The 16,831-nt window shown below is 49.3% G+C and overlaps 1 protein-coding gene across 1 annotated transcript; it reads right to left on the reverse strand.

The window, feature by feature from the left end:
• Positions 1 to 4,149: 4,149 nt before the first annotated feature.
• Positions 4,150 to 16,736, reverse strand: ELK4 (ETS transcription factor ELK4). Its single transcript, XM_068995613.1, has 5 exons — positions 16,659 to 16,736; positions 8,890 to 9,105; positions 6,642 to 7,571; positions 5,413 to 5,529; positions 4,150 to 4,253 (listed from the first exon to the last, which is right to left on the reverse strand). Exons 2-5 carry the CDS (start codon positions 9,094 to 9,096, stop codon positions 4,155 to 4,157), a joined length of 1,353 nt encoding a protein of 450 aa, XP_068851714.1. The 5' UTR covers positions 9,097 to 9,105; positions 16,659 to 16,736; the 3' UTR covers positions 4,150 to 4,154.
• Positions 16,737 to 16,831: the final 95 nt, after the last annotated feature.

The raw sequence follows: 16,831 nt of genomic DNA on the forward strand, positions 1-16,831 counted from the left end.
GAGAGAGCTCCTGGAGTGACCCACTGCTGGCGTTTTAGTTTAGTCCTAGGTTTGTTTTTTTTCCATTAAAGGAATTTTTCCCATATGCATGTTGCTAGGGGACAAATGGCTGTGCTTAAGGAAGACAAAAGGACCTGGCTGCTCTTTTTGTTTTACCTGCGGGTGTGGGCAGTCCGCTCTCCGCCTTGGGAGAGAGAGGAGCTGCTGGTTCTTTTTTGGCCGCTTTTCTTTCTGCTGGAAACAACACCAGGATCCCAAAGCTGCCTTCCCTGCCCCGCTGGAGGCCAGGCTGTGGCCGCCCTGCCCCGCTGCTGCTTTGAGCCTTCGCTGTGTCATAGCCATGCTCGCCCTGCCTGCCCAGACCTCTGGGGGGTTCCCGGTTTGGATCCATCTCGTCTGCCACTCGGGATTTGGGTTTGTCCCTGCCGTTCCAGCCTGCTGTTCCCGAGGGTCCGGCCGGACACCGGGATCGGCTGCCCAGGGGTTTGTGAAGCCTTTGTTCCATCCCTTCCCGGGATCCCAGGGCACCAGAGCAGCCGCGTGCTCCCCGAGCTCGTTCCGGAGCGCCCCCTGCAGGCGCGGGGGAACCATCGCACCTGCCCTGCTCACCGGGAGCCGCCAGCGCCCCTGCCGGCTGCGAGCGGAACTGCACCCGAGGGGAAAGGGCCTGACAGCCGAGAAGGCTGGGACTGGGTTTGGGATTGCTGTTACTGCCATGGTTGTTGGTGTTTGTTGGACTGGTTATACATATAATAGTAAAGAACTGTTATTCCTATTTCCCACATCCTTGCCTAAAAGCCCTTGATTTCAAAATTATAATAACTCGGAGGGAAAGGGGTTACATCTGCCATTCCAAGGGAGGCTCCTGCCTTCCTTAGCAGACACCTGTCTTTCAAAACTAAGACACCCACGAACACCCCCCTGCTGCCAGAGCCCCGAGGAATGGCCTCTCTTCTCCCTGCAAGGAGCCCTGTCCTCAGCATTCAGCATCCCACTGGACATTCTTCCGAGAGGCAAGGCTGCATTTCCCTGTCACTGGTTTCTTGTTTGTGCTCTAACAAACTCTTTTGTTCTGTGCCAAATGCTTTGACCTTCCATGGAACCCAAGACAGCCAGGAATGAACTGACGCAAAAATTGCCAAGCATTCCACAAAACCAAGGCTACTCCAGCAACAAGAACCTAAGAAAAAAGTTTCTGCAATGCTGCATTATTTCGTTTGTTTTAAAATCACCACGGTACAGAACTAAAACAGAATCTACTCGTAAGCCCACCTGCCCTACGCTAAATTAAAAACAAGTTGCGAGGAGCTGCACAAACTGCTCCTGAAGCGACCTACAGAACCAGCAGTTCACAGAGGCGAGCCCCCAGGGAGGCTCTGCCAGGAATGTGATCCGAGGAAAAGCTGGCAGTTACCTGTCAGTGAATGTGGCTGACGAGGCAGCACACGTACAAGGAATATTCCCTTAAGTGACCTGAAAATTGCAGCGGAGAAAAGGCAGCGAAAGCTGCTCCTCTCCCACCTCCTCTCCCTTTTCCATGAGCTTTCCCTGCTGCCTCCTGAGGTTATCATCCTACGTGGACTCGGATTTTTTTCCTTAAGAAGCCAAAGCAATCCCATTCCCGCTCTGCCTGCTGGATTTTACCTGATGGAAACCATCCCAGCCAGGCTGTGCTTCCACAGGAACTCAGCATTCCCAAAGGAAAACCTCAATCTCAGCCAGCTGTGACAGAGCAATCTTGGGGAAGCTTCTTGGAGAGCAGCAGGAGCCCAGAAATAGCATTTTTTGGGTCTGACCCTCTGCCCAAAGTGATAAAAAGTTCACAAAGAATTAAGTGCACAAATTTTCACTTTTCAACAGCTAAACTTGGCTTTTCTCCACAGGGGGACAAGGGGGAAGGGAAGCAATTAAATTGCAAGTTTTTAGTGCTCATTGATGAATTTTCAATTCGAATCCCAGCCTGCAAATGTGGCTCTCTCCAAAGTCCACGTATTTGGTAGGCGTAAAATCGGCCAACCTAAACCAACCAAAGTGCTGCTATTTATACATAGCCATAGAAATTTCCCAGAGCAGGCTCTGAACATGCAAACCAAAACAAAAAAATTCCAGATGCCTGCTCTTCGTGATCATCTGCAGCTTCACTTCTGCATTTCAAAAATAAAAATAATTTTTTTTTTTTTAAAAAAAAAGGTCAATATTGCACATTTTAAGAGCTGCTGGCGCAGGAACTTCCTCCTGCAGCTGCTGATGTCTAAATGTGAAACATTTTTGCCTCTGCCAGGACCCAACAGGGAGACAAGGTCACTCCATGAGCTCACTCCCTGCTTCTCCACCTGAAAAAGGAAATATTCTTTTTCTCCCATTTCCCCCCTGGGCAGGTGAACAATGCCCAAAAAAGCGACTCTGTTCCACCCACCTGTCCCAGGTGTCACGTCGGGAACACACAAAAGTGGTTTTTCTGTATCTCAGTGTCAGCTATAGCAAGGTAACATCACTGCAGGGAAAGAAAAGTCTTGGGTGTTGTGGCTTTAAAGGGAATTCCAAGCCTGCAAAAGTGGCAAAAGGAAAAACTCTGGAAAAGCTCGAGTTCACCACTTATCCATGGAATAGGTGCAGTATGTACAGCAAACACTGTCAGCTCCTCGTGCTGGAGAGGGAAAAATCTTCCTCTGCTCACGGCAGCTTGGAGGATGCTGAAGGAAAGAGATGTCTCCATCTGTTTTCTGGGAATATTTTATGGAGAAGATCCTCTGACACCCCCAACTCAAACCCAGAAGTTGCTGCCTGACATCTGATGCCCAAATGAGAGGGACACACAGACCCAGGGCCCAACACACCCAGACTGAGGGGCTGAGAGAGGAGAATCTCTCACTCCTTTCACCCCTCAGTTCTCTTAAAAGGCCTCCTGAGGTGTAAAAATCCACCTCCAAATTCCATCTCGTCTCCAATGGCTCTGGAAAGCAATCCTGCATTGTTAATCCAGGACACCGAGGAGGTGAGAGCAGATTTACCACGAGGTTGATGCCCCGTGGAACCTTTCCTCAGCCTGACCTGGGGTCAGTACTCCCTCCAAAAAAACAAAAACAAAAACAAAAAAAGCAACAGCTCCACTGCAAAACTTGGGATAAGAGCTGGCAAAAGAGGAGCTTCTCCATGTGGGGAAAAGCAGGAAGCTTTTCCAGAACTGTGAGGAAAGAGGAGCAACATTAACGCTGGGACGTTGCTGTTCTCACCCCACTGGGGTCTGGAATTCCAGGTCAGGCAGCAACCTCCCCCCAAAAGCACAGGGAAAACCCCCCCATCCTGCTCATCCAGCAGGGAGGTCCCAGGCTCTGGAAGAGGTCTCTGGCACAAGAAATGTTTGGACTCCAGCATTCAAACTCTGTGAGAAGCGAAAGGAGCTCATCCCACCGTTCACGGAAAAGGGAGGGAAGGCAGAGGAGCATCCAAAATCCAGCCCCACCTCTTCTCCCAGGGCTGTTGGGCCATGCCACCGCTCCACAAAATTGTCCTGGACACAAATTTGAAATAAAATCCTTGGAAAAATTTCTCCCTGAAAGAAAAAAAAAAAAAAAAAAAAAAAAAAAGAAGAGAAGAAGAAAAGACAACGCCAGCAGAAAAGCCCCGGCTGCTTTTGAGTTGTGGTGCCCACGGGGCGGAGCTGAGAGCACACACCCCTTTCCCAAGCATTTCCTGGAATGCCAGCTTCCATCAGGATTCGGGGTTCTCCTTGCCAAGCACAGGAAGCAGAAGAACAGAGGGTTTTGTTTTTGTTTTTTTTTTTCCCAAGAGTCACAGAGAAAAGCCTCCTCTGGTGCCGTTTGCTGCAGTCAGTGCAGACTCAGGTGCTGCAACACCACCCAAAATTCCTTTTGGACACGGGGAAAATCTTCCAAACCAAGGAGGAGAAGAGACTGGAGCTGCAGCTCCTATTAAGGCGTTTGCATATACATTCCCAACCTGGGTTCTTCCAAAAAAAGGGGGGGGATTTTTGCAAAAAAAAGGCATTTTTTTGATTCGGGAATGGCAACAACTACGATCGTTGAGAACCTCTGTGGAATTACAAACTGCTCATTTTTAAAAAAGGTGGTTCAACAGAAGTGTCCTATCTTTGCCTTGCTTGCCACTGTGTCCTTTCCCAGCAATTCCATGTGCTATGTCTTCTGGAGATCGGGGGAAAAGGGGCCAGGGGTGGAGGGTCCATCCAGTCCAGACAGGGTAAATGGGCCGTGACTGTTCAGCACTGATGGAAACTAAGAGACAAAACAAGAATCATCAGGCAAAAAACCACTTTTACTTCACTGTTCCTCCCATATCTGTGCACAAAGGAGGGGAAAAAAAACCCCAAACGCAACAACAAAAACAAAGAAAACCACCCCAGGCTTCAAAGAATCCTCTTGGCTCCTCAGTTTTAATTAACTTTTTAATGCCAAGCAGTGTCTCAGTGACCCCTGAGCTGAGCACTGCCCCATATTCTCATTAATAAGTGATTTAATCCAGGTTGTGGGGAAAACAGGGTCTAAATCATCCCTCAGTTAATTATCAGCTCTTTCCAGGGTAAAATATCCAGTGTCATTTCTGCCCTCCTTGTTTATTCCCCATCCTCATGGTGCAGATGAGGAATTTCCTACATCTCCATGGAGATGACAGATCCCAACCCAGAAGATTTAATTAAATTCTTAATTTCAATGAAATTAAGTAAAAATGAATTCAATTGATTAAATTTTACCCTTTGCCTCAGCAACCCCAGGCAGCAGATGTGGTAATTCCAGTGCCAGAGTGGAAGGTGAGGGAAAAACATGAGAATTACAACTAAAGGAGGGGTTTTTTTTTTTTAAATACAGGGGATTTTTGTCCTATATAGTAAAAAAACCTGGCCTTGGACACTTCCAGGGATTCAGAGGCAGCCACAGCTTCTCTGGGCAACCTGTGCCAGGGCCTCCCCCACCCTCACAGAGGTGAATTTTATGAATTTCTTCCATAAAAATCATCAAAACCTGTGCCACACATCATCACAGAGATCAAACGTGCCCTCTTCCTCCTCACCAGTTGTGAGATTAATTAATATTTTTTCAGCAGGAACAATTAGAACAATCAATAGAGTGGAGAAATTCAAAATTCAGGAAAAACCCGACCAAAAAAGTTACAGGGAGGAAATTTTTACAGGAAGAACAGACCTAAAAAAGAAAAAAGAATCTCTCTACCAGCAGCCAGTGCCACAGTTAATTTCAAACATTCCTGCAACACCAACATTTACAATATCCTTAAATAAAACCGGGCAAACACTAAAATTAACGCTCTCAAAAGCTAACATGGGGGTAGAAAACAACAGCTCCTGTTTTATTTCCACAGCAGATTTTTTGGGATAAACTGATCCCTGGAAATCCCTGGAGAAAGAACCCTGGGACTCACCTGGAAGAGGGTGTTAGCACCTTGCAACCTGGCAGGGCTGAGAGGAGCCACCGGGCTCAGGGTGCTCCAGAAGTGGATGCTGGAGAGCAGAGGGCTGGGAGTCAGCAGGATGGGAGTCTGAAAACACAGGAGAAAGCAGCTGTGAGAGCCTTTCCCATGGAATTCCAGCCTTTCCCATGGAATTCCAGCCTTCCCCGTGGAATTCCAGCCACAACACCCTCAGCTGCCACAGATTTCAGGAACTCCCATCCTCTCCTTCCTCCTGCTCCTCCTCCTCCCTGCCAGCCCCATCCGGCTCTCCCTCCCTCCCCTCGCTGAGCAATCCAAGGCCTCTTTTCCCAAATCCTGCTGGAACCCACAGCAGGGCAGCTCCTCCTCCAATCCAGCACCTGGAAAAGTGGGATTATGGATTTAAAAAGGAAAAACAGTGGGTACACACGCCTGCTCCTGGTGCCACTGACAATGCCAGCAACAACAAAAGGAATTTCCATCCAGCTCCTGAATATTCCAGGTTCACCAGCCAAGCACTTCCCAGGGTGCCAAAAGAACAACTCCACTTGGATTTTGTTGGGTTTTTTTTTCCCCCCCCTGCCTTCAGCCATTTCAGTTTTCAAGCAGCAGCTTCCCCATGGTTTCACTCTAATTCCAATTTATTGCAGGGGAGAGATTACACAGATACAGAATGATTTAACAGCCCTGCTGGATTCAGTTCTCTTCCAAGTTTTCCATGAGACATGAAAGCTCTCCTTTCCCACACAAAGATAACAACCAAATTAAGCAGCTGCTCTTATTGCTGCTCACTCACAAGACTTTGGCTTTAACTAAATGCTACTGACTGAGTGAAAAAAGCTGAACAGACACCTCTGTGGGTCTCTGTTTTTGAAGGATTTTCAGGCCCAGCTGAAGGATTTAGGGTTTCTGGAATAATTCAGTATCCCCCTGGCAATTTACAAAGATCCTGCTGAGGCTGGTTTGGGTTCTGCCTCCACATGCCAGCCCTGTGTGCATGGCTGAAAAAGCACCTGGGCACACTTTGGGGTGAACTAACACCAACTGTGATTCAAACTTGTGTTTGATTAAAAAACAACAACCAGGGAGTGACATCCTGAGTTTCAAACCTCCGCACGCAATCAAGTATTCATTTTCCACTTGCTGTTTTCATCACTATTGTTAGTTAAAAAAAAAAAAAAAAAGCCAAGAACAAAAAACCAGGAAGGGAATTTGGTTACCTGAGAGAAAAGTGCTGGAGTAAGAGAAGCAGTTGGGAGAGAAGGACTCAGGATGCCCAGAGGACTTGGATCGCTGCCTGTGATGACCAGAGTGGGAGCCAACTCCAGCCCTTTGGGTTTTTTAGATCTGGAGAGGTGATTGGCAAATTCCTTCTCCAGCACAGCTGAATCCTGCTGCTCTTTGGGCTCTGGGGATTGGTGCTGGAGGCTCTGGGCCTGCTCCAGCTGCTGGGAAGCCACGGATTCGATGTCCGTGTCAATGTCCAGGTCGGGGTTGGAGCTCAGGGGCGGCGAGGGGGGCGTGGAGGGGACCTGGAGGGTGGGAGACACTGAGGACATGGGGGGGGTCGGGGTGAAGCTGGTGCTCAAGTTTGGCAAAGGTGCTGGAGGAGCTTCAGGGACGGTCAGCTTGGGCAGGACGAGCGTCTCCAGGGTCTGCAGAGTCTCCTCCGAGCCCAGGGGAAGCGAGGCGGACACGGTGGGGGTGGCAGAAGCCGTGGAAGTGACAGCCACTGCTGAAGTGGTGGAGACCAGGGGGGCAGAGGGAGGCTTTTTGGAGGGCATGGTGACAAACTTGATGACAGAGGGGGTGGGGTCCTGAGGTTTCTTCTCCGCCAGCTTCTCGGCCGGGTTCTCGATCTTGATGGACCTGAAGAGCTTCACGCTGGAGGAGTTGAGGGAGTTGAGGGTGAAGGAGGAGTACAGGCCTGAGTGGATGTAGTCGTTGCGGCTGGAGGACTTAGCACAGGACTGGGATTTCTCCTTCCCACAGTTTTCCACGTCCTTGGGAGCACTGGTCACCTCCCCAAAGCCGGGCATTTCGGGGTCTCCCTCGATCCGGCCCACGACGAGCGGATCCATGTTCAGGATCTCCGGGTACGACACGAACTTGTACACAAACTTCTTCCCATTCACCTTCTTAATGATATTCTGTGGGGAAGAAGACAAAGTATATTTAGACCTTCTTCAGATTAATTTTCTTCCTACAAACACTGCCTAAAATAGGCAGAGGAATTAAAGGCTGTAATCTTTCAGCAAAAAAAAAAAAAAGGTTCTTTTTTTCCTGTTTTAAAAACACCCTGTGTGTTCCAGTTCTGCTCCCAGAGCTGGCAGACAAAACACTGCAACAGGTGAGCTCAACCTGACATTAAACATACTAAAAACAGCCTAAAAACTTCCAAGAAATCCTGTTTAACATCTTAAATTAAATTAAAAATATCCATTATTCCCATCAAGGATCACTGGGTACAAGATCCACAAGGAGCTGGGTACACTAAGGGTAATTGAATAGCAGAACTTGCTAAAGGGTTTCTCCAGGATTGCAGAATTGAGAGCTCGTACTTCAAATCAAACCACCTTTATTCTTAATAAGATGATAATAAAGGAAAATAAGCAGCTGAACTAGTCAGCAGAATGCAGGCTAATCAGCTATTTCAATACCACAGAACTGCATCTGTCAAACTTGTTTTGCTCCTCAGTGAAATGCCACACACACTTTGGACTTGAGATTATCCTTATTTATCATTCCATGACTGTTGCTGAGATCTCTCAGTGCACCAAGGCAGATTTGTGCCACCCAGCAATGAACACCAGCAACTTCCCACCTGCTCCAGGCTGAGGCTCCTCAGGAACTGGGGGTTATTTTTATCTGCTCCACTCACACAAGAGAAGTCGTGAGATAAAGGGAAACAAAGGTGAGACCTGAAGGTGTTGGATAAACAAAAGCTTCTTACTCTGCTGGGCTGAAAACAGTGGCCAAACTAAAGGTGAAGCTCTGAATACACAGAGAAGATAAAGATAGTTCGGGCTGAAAAATGTTTATTTTGAAGCCCCTTCGTAGAGAAAGCTGCAAAAAGAGCTGAAAATGGTGCAATAGTCACCCCCTCCATCATCATCCCCTCCCAGTATTGCTTCAACTGGAGTGCTGAGGATTTTAACCCTTGCAAGGGTGTGTGTTTTTGGAAAGGGAATTAGGATCCAGAGACAGACTTGTATCACCAAACACACCGAGACAACACTTTGCACAAAGCCACCTGAACCTCACAAAACAACCAGCGAGGAGGAAACAGCGCACCCATAAACGAAATTAAAAACCAAAACAGCACCTTTAAACAAAGCAGCCCAACTTCCTTCCACCTGGCAGAGACACAGCTGTGACACCCCTCCCCTGGAGGAGGGAATGCAGGAGCAAGCAAAGCTCCTTAGGCTGCTGAGAGGGATGAGGATTGGAGCAGGATTTCCACCCTACCTTCACGTAGTAGTAACGCAGCGCCCGGCTGAGTTTATCATAGTTCATGCTGGGCTTGTTCTTGCGGATCCCCCAGAGCCTGGCCACCTCCTCTGCCTGCAGCAGCTTGAACTCGCCGTCGTTGGAGGTCCAGCAGATGATATTCTTGTTCTGGGGCTCTTGGAGCAGCTGGAGGAGGAACTGCCACAGGGTGATGGCACTGTCCATAGCAGAGAGCTGCAATTCACAAAGGCAGGTTAAGCCCGGAGCATTTCCCTGCTGTCCCTACAAGGGGGGGAAAACGGAGCAGGGATTGTTATTTCCAAAGCCAGCAAGAGTAAAAAATTATTAGTCACCAGTCGTGAAAGATGTTCCCTGCAGAACCGAGGGGCTGAGTGCCAACTCCGGCGTCTCCTCCCACATGTCAGTACTTTTCACATGGGTTATATTTAGCCTCATTTAACTAAATCAGGTCACTTTGGGTAAGTTGCAGTGAGTCACTACCCCCAAAAAAATGTTTCTAAGTTGTTCCATGTTCACCCACTCTGGCTTGTGCTGCTCTGTGAGAAACAGCTCAGGTACACCCAGGTAGGAATCAAACCACCCCCTCACCTCCTCCTTTCCGTACGTGCTCCCACCTCGGAGAGAACTCAGCACAACGAGGAACTGCAAAGCTCCAAGAAGAAGATGCCAGAGCAAAACCAGCTCCATTTGCCTTCAGTTTCCATTCCTGCCTCTTTGCCAGCAGCCCTCTCAATCACCCCTAATCTCTCCTTCAAAGCTTTCTTTTCCAGGTATCAACCGTTTTTTTTTATGAGAGTAAACGTAAAACTAAATTAAAATTATTTCAAACACTGCCTTTGCTCGGCTCTTAATTCCTGCCATGTCTTACCCATGTCAGTGATTTAGGCTGGGACTTTCTAGAACTGATATCTGCCAGTTGATTCCTGCACTGAAGTTGCAGATGCATAAATTCATCAAGGACAGACCAGGCACAGAGATAATGTTTTACCTTGACCATATCTGACTGCACCAAACAGTATTCCCACAAATATTTTTTGCAGCACCCTCATCATTCTGTACAAGATACACTGTGAATTAAACTAGACAAAATATTAATTCAGCATCTCCTATAGATTTTCTTAGTCCAGAACTGTTAAATTAACACAGCTTAAAACTTCTTCCTGTGAAATAAAAACAGAGGAAAAATGCTCTGGAATAGTGAATTACACTAAAAATACACATAACACTGTATTTTCCCCTCTAAGTAAAGGGGGTCCAGGGGCTCCATCTGGATGAACTTGATACTCAAAACACTATTCCCAAGCTCCAAAACAAAGGCACCAAGCCCAGCCTCAGGGAGCAGGAGCCAGGCTGGTGTTGGTTGAAGTCCCTGCGCACACAGGGCTCAGTTTAAGATCCAGCTGGGCCTGCCAGCTCATCTTTGCTCCCAAAGCCTTTTATTTCAATCTCATTAGTGCCCAGCACTTATCCAGCCCTATATAAGGAAGGGAACTGTGTCCACGGGAGAGGCTGAGCCCTGGGACAGGATTAGAGCTGACAGCTCACACAGGGCTCTCAGGGAAACGAGGTGCCCCGGGGCAGGTACCTTTCTGGGCACAGCCCATGGCATTCCAGCCCTTCTGCAGAATCCCTGCCTCATGGCACACGCTGATGTGACATTGATCCAGCCAGGTAAAATTGCTGCAATTACATGGAACAATCTCAAAATGAAGGACACCCACACCCCCTCGTTAGGCTGGCCCGAGGTGCTTTCCCCGTTAATTACTGCACACGTACAGCTCCCTGCTTGCCCAAATTAATTGCTCGGCACTCGAAGAAACTGGAGGCTGTGCTTCCAGACTCTTCCCACACTGCTCTGTGCCGTGCCAGCTGATCCATACAGGATTTAGGGACCAGGCAAACACCTTAAAACTCCTCCAGGACCGCCTGGTGTTGCCATTTGCCACCGACATCCCAGATCTGGAACGCCGGGGCTGCGCCTCGTTATCCACGGGGATGATGCAGCCACACGTGGTGGCGTGGAGAGCACGAGGACTTGGTTCTGCCACCCTGCAGAGCTGTCAGGAGCAGTGAGATGTGCTAAGAGAGAGCAGGGAAACGAAGCTGAGTGATTATTCCCACGCTGCGTTTATCTCCAGCACTCCGGGAGCACTGCACCAAACGGCGCTGACTGATGCAACGTGGAAATCAGATTAGCAACAGGATTTCACAGTGGCAAAGGCTTTTCTTTTTTTCACCCCTCCTGCTAAAAATCCACGCAGCTTCCATCCCAGCATTTCACTGGTGTTCTTTCATGAAGCTGCCTCCCTTTAGGAAGTCCCACCTTGCTGTTAATCCCAAGCTGACCAAAGCCAAGCGTTGCTGCCCAGCTCACAGCTGGGCTGGAATGCAGCTGGAGATGCACAGAGCTGCCAGAGCAGCACAAAGTTCTGTAAAACAGCACACACGGAGTGGCCAAAATGATGGAAGAGACCAGAGATTAAAACACAAAACAAACAGAAGAAACCAGAAACACCTTTCCCAGAGATGAGCTAAGTTGTTCTGAGGAGCGTTTACCAAAGTTAAAGAGTTCACGCTGCTCAAATCCTGCAGTTTTCCAGCTGGAAGGATCCTCCTGCCAGGGGCAGAGTTACAGACTGTACTGGAGTGCAATTTTGATCAAGTTCCTCCTGATGTTTCTGGCATTTGCAGCTTCAGGCGTGTCACGATTCCGTCCGTCACTTGGAGGACACATTGCACAGCCCCAGCCTGAAAAAGCCTTGTCTAAGAAACACTAAAAGGGTGGAGAGGTCTCACTTATTCCCTGGCTGTCACAGAACAGGAGCTGAGAGTACTCTGGGATTGCTCCTGGAGGGGTTTTACTGTGTCTAACAGAATGAATATTCCTCTTTATTAAATATCCACTGCGTTCATCCCCAGGCAATGATGGAGAGCCCACAGTGCAACCTCATGGAAACCTCAAAGAAATGGGGAATATGGAGTTTTTCTGGAGATTTTATACAAAGGGAAGGCCAGAAAACAACCTTGGTCAAAGCAGTGGGATCACAGGTGGATTTTACCCCTTCAGAGTCCAAGAGCAAGCTGTTACCTGGGAAAGTCCAGTGTGTATTAGGAGACAATGTTGTGTTATGAATTAACACATCCCATTTAGCTTTAGTACCCAAGTTGCTTTGATACAGCATGAGAATACATCCCAAAAAAATGCTGTTTCTTCAGGAAGAAGCAGAATATAAAAAACCATCACACAAGATGTAAAATTAAAACCAGCACAGGTGAACTGAGCACTTCTCTTTGCCTGAGAACCACCAAACGTGGGGAAAAGGTTTTTCTTTCTGCAGCCCCTGGGGCAGGAGGAAGCTGCTGCCTTTCCTGAGCCCTTCCTTTGGCACCACAGGGATGAGAAGTGGCTCAAGAACCCCCTGTCCCACTCCTACCCTCCATTACTGAGGGTGAAATGTTCTCTGATGATCTGTAAACAGCATTTCAACTTTTCAAATTTCCTCAAAAGGCCCCAACTCCTCCTCTCACAGCTCCCCACCAGCACAAAACCCCTCCTAAGCCCCACTGCTTTTCCTCCACGATGAACACACCAATAAATTACAAACACACCACCGCAAAACATCCTTTTGCTGAAGGCTCTTTTTCCTCCTAAGAGCCCGAGGAGAAAGGAAAAGGCCTCACTGGAAAAGGGAAGGAGGCAGAGAGGCAAGAGCCTTTCCCCTCCTGCACCATGTGAGCAGGAGGAAAAAATAGTTGCTAGAGGCAGAGGGCAGCTCTGCTTTGTAATGAGGGAGCTAAAATAGAGCACTATTATTGTCTTGAGATCTTCTCCGACGCCTACGGATGACCCTCGGAGTTCAGCAGGAGCTCCAAACACGAGCACAGCAAACCTGAGCCTCCTCCTGCTGCTGCAGCTCTGGTGGAGGCCTGGGCTTTGCAAAGCCTTGAGTTTACCAGGAAAAGCCAGGATTTGGGAATTTGTCTCTTTTCCGGTGACTTCTCCCCTGTGGCACTGCCAGCTCGGTGCGATCCATGGGATTACAGAGCCCGGAGGCTCGGCTTTTCCTGGGAATGTGAGGGTGCAAGCAGGGCTGGCACCGAGGAGTTTAGGAAGTGGCACAGTCTCCCCCATGGGCAGCAGCTGCACCGCCTGTGGCACAATAAAGCCAAATGTTCACCCTCTGTGCTCCGAAAGAACCCCTCTCCACGCCCTGGGAAGGGAGCAAAGGCGGGATATGGGGTGTTAGACCTGCCCTAAACCCCTCCTTCGAGGTCTTCTGGCAGATTTCCTGTGCTTTGACTCAACACCAAATAATCTCCAATAATCTTTCACCTCCATTTGTTGCAGCAGCATCTGCAGCCTGATGACTTCTGCAGATGGGCTGAATAAAAAGCCTTGTCAGGCCCCCACACAGGAACAAAGGCCCAGAGGAAAGGAAGGATGTCACAGCCACGCAGCAGAATCATCCCCAGCACGGCTGAACTGGCACGGTGACAGCTGTCCCAGTGTCACAGCGAGGGGACGGCCCCAAAAGGTGGCTTGGGAAGCAGCAGCAGCGAGCAAGAGGGAACTCAGGGAGACACAGAAACAGCTCCCAGCTCCAAAACAAAAGCTGAAATAAAAGGCAGCAACAGGTCTGGGGGAGCTCATGGTGCAGGTGAGCAAATCAAGGCCTCAATTCCAGGAAATTCCAGGAAATTCCAGGAAATTCCAGGAAATTCCAGGAGAGCAGAGCTTGCCCTGGGATTGCAGCACACGAGCGCTGAGCTGCTCAGCCTTCACCTCCCAAAGCCATTCCCAGGGATTTTTAGCACTTTGGGAAGGCCACGGTGTGTGAGCAGGAGGAATTCTGTAGACGATAATAACTCCTGCTCTGCTGTGCAATATTCCTGTGGACACAAGGCCTCGGTGGCTGTTCCAGGAAAACAAACAGCAGAGTTGGGTGAAGGAGACTTTTGGAGGTCACAGGCCCAAGCCCACGTTACAAACCTCCAAGTCTGAGCAGGATTTTCCCTCTCTTTGCCCAATTAAATAAATGAATAAATAAATGAATAAATAAATGGGTGCCCCATCCCTTTCACTGTCGTGGCAGGTGTGATACAGCTGATGAAGTATCCAGTTCAGTGGTTATCAAAATAAAACCAAGCAACCATTTCATCAGCAGTATCCCATTCCTTTCCCAAAAGCTTTTCCAGCTCCCGGGGCTGTGACTCACCTGAAGGGGTACTTTTAGGATTTTATCAATTTTAATTAATTTTAGAGAGAGCCTACCATCAAAAAAAACCCCCAAAAATCCACATACCTGCTGCCCAAAAACTCCATACCCTGATGTGGTGGGAAGCACAGAAAGGAACTGAGTCCTTTTCCAGAGCACACAGACAGGTGAAACGTCAGGTAAAAGCCTCTTGTATGTGTAAAATAAAGGAACTGAACAAGGAATCCAAACTAGACATGCAGAATTCTACACCTCCCTTAAAAAATTCCAACCCCTGGCAGCTCTCCAAGGAGTAATCAAATCATACCATCTCTAACAAAACTAACAAAAATCAGGTAAAAATAAGGAAAAAACACCCCAAACTGCAATGAATTCTTGTTTTCCCCTTGGCTCCTGCATTCCCTGCACCGTTGTTCCCAATCCAGGCAGGAAAATCAGCCTGTTGTGAAGGAGAAGCCGTGGTTATCAAGGCAGGAAGTTCCTTGGAAGGAAATGCTGAAGGATGTCCTCATGATAAGAGCTGCTCCAGAGTTTTCATTGCCTAATCCCACTCCAAGCCTCTCTTTTTCTTAACCCAAAACAAATGTTGCAATAAATTTTGTCTCCCTGGCTCAAAAATTAAGTCACTGGAGACGAAATTAAGGTGTTTTAGCAAATATTTGGGGGGTTAGGAACCAACTGTTTCAGCTTTTTAAGCCCTGAGAAAGAAGTATTTATTTTTTCTTCGTATTTTCCATTTTTTCCTCAGTATTTTCTGGCCTTCCCTGCCTTTCTGAATTAGCCAGGATCGGGAACAAACCATGAAGGACAACAATGACATCAGGATTTCCATGGGACTCAGGGCTGTGGACGCAGGCTGGCAGCAGATGAGCCCAACAGCTTTTTTGGGGATATTTTAATCCTGATGCAGAGACAAAGGGGCCCCCTTTTGTTATCAAATATGATTTTGGTTATCACGGCTGACTTTTAATGTTTCACCTGATGGAAAACAGCAAAAAAGGGGATTTCAAAGCCCACTCCATGTAATTCCTGCAGCTGCTACAATCACTCTGCTCCTCCATCCCTGCTTGGGGATGGCTGACAACCCAACACCGACAGTTTTATGGACAGACCCAATTTCCCTGATTTTCCACACTTGGATGGGCATTATCCCTTTCCTACCTCTCTTTTTTTTTCAGGATATGAGAGCGCAGGGAAGGTTTAGGACACACAGAGGGGATGGGAAACTTCAAAACCAAAACGCCTTTGATCAGTTTGTGACCCTGCTGGGGATTGTTCCCGAGTAAGCCGTAAAAACACTGATTTCCTGGAAGCTCCTAAGGAGATTACACTCGCTTCCTCCTCATCTGCCACCACCATGGGCTGAGGGCAGTGTTTACCAACAGCAGATTAAATTGGCTTCCACGGGCACAATCCCTCTGCTGGAAGGAAAAGCATCCCCGGTTCAGAGCAGGAATGACCCCAAAGCACAGGTTAAAACGCTTTCTGTCCATCCCAACCGGATCGCGAAAAGGAAGTCTCCTTTCAGCTGGAAAAGCAGCTCCCGAACAATGTTTATGGTACACTCAGCCCCGTTGCCATGGCGATGGAACAACTATTCCCTGCAAACAGGCGCGGAGACCCTAAAAATAAACAGCCCGACCGAAATCACGCACACGCCGCCGCGTCAGGCACTGGGATCGCGTTTGGTGGGAATGGGATGAGGGGAGAGAAATCCTAATAACGACTGGAGCCGGCAGCCTCCAGAGCAAACCCCTGCCTTCCTCAGGAGCTGCTCCTTGAAAATGGGCACAGCTCTGGATGCTGGCAGGGCACAGGGGGGTGCTGGAGGTGGCACACAGGTAATGTGTGTGTGTGTCTGTGTGTGTATAAGCGCACAGCAAATAAAAAGCAGGATTTGCATACTTTCCCCTCCGCCTCTCCTATTGATGTGGGCAGGAATCCACCCAGTTCGGAGAGGGGAGTGCGGGAGGATGAAAAAAAAAGAATAGTGGTGGAGTGAGGAATTAAAAAAAAAACCCAGCTACCATCGGATCCAACCAGCGCTTGGAGCCAAATAACCAAACCCTGGAGCCACCAACAAGCCCTGGATCCAAACAACTGCTGGACTCGACCAACAAAGCTCTGCACCCAAAAACCTCCAGGATCCCACCAACTCCTGGATCCAAAAATCCCCTGGATCCCACCAAGCAGCCCCTGAATCCAAGCAGCCCTTGAATCCAAACAACCCCTGGACCCAAACAACCAAACCCTAGACCCAAAAATTTCCCGGATCCCACCCACCAAACCCTGGATCCAAACAACCTCTGGACCCAAAAATCTCCCGGATCCCACCAACCAACCCCAGCACCGAAACAACCAAACCACCCCTGGATCCAAACCAAGCCCCGGCTCCCTCCAGCCCCTGGATCCGACCAAGCAGCCCCTGGATCCAGCCTCTCGCTGTGCCTTGCTCCAGCACGGAGGGCCAGGCGGGGCAGCGCTGGGGGACACCGACCGCACCCCGCAGCCCCCGCTCCCCGGCCCGCCGCTCCCCCCGCCCCCGCTCACCGAGGAGGAGCCCCGCCGGTGCCCGGGTGCCGTCGGGTGCCGGTGCTGGGCGCGGCCCCCCCGCCGTCCCTCATGCCCGGCCCGGCCGCCGGGGCCGCATCCCGGGCGGGCGGGCGCAGCCGGGCGGGCAGCGCGGGGCGGCCGCCTTCGACACGGCCGGGGGCGCGCGCGCG

This window comes from Aphelocoma coerulescens, chromosome 26 (genome assembly GCF_041296385.1).
Source record: "Aphelocoma coerulescens isolate FSJ_1873_10779 chromosome 26, UR_Acoe_1.0, whole genome shotgun sequence".
NCBI lineage: Eukaryota > Metazoa > Chordata > Aves > Passeriformes > Corvidae > Aphelocoma > Aphelocoma coerulescens.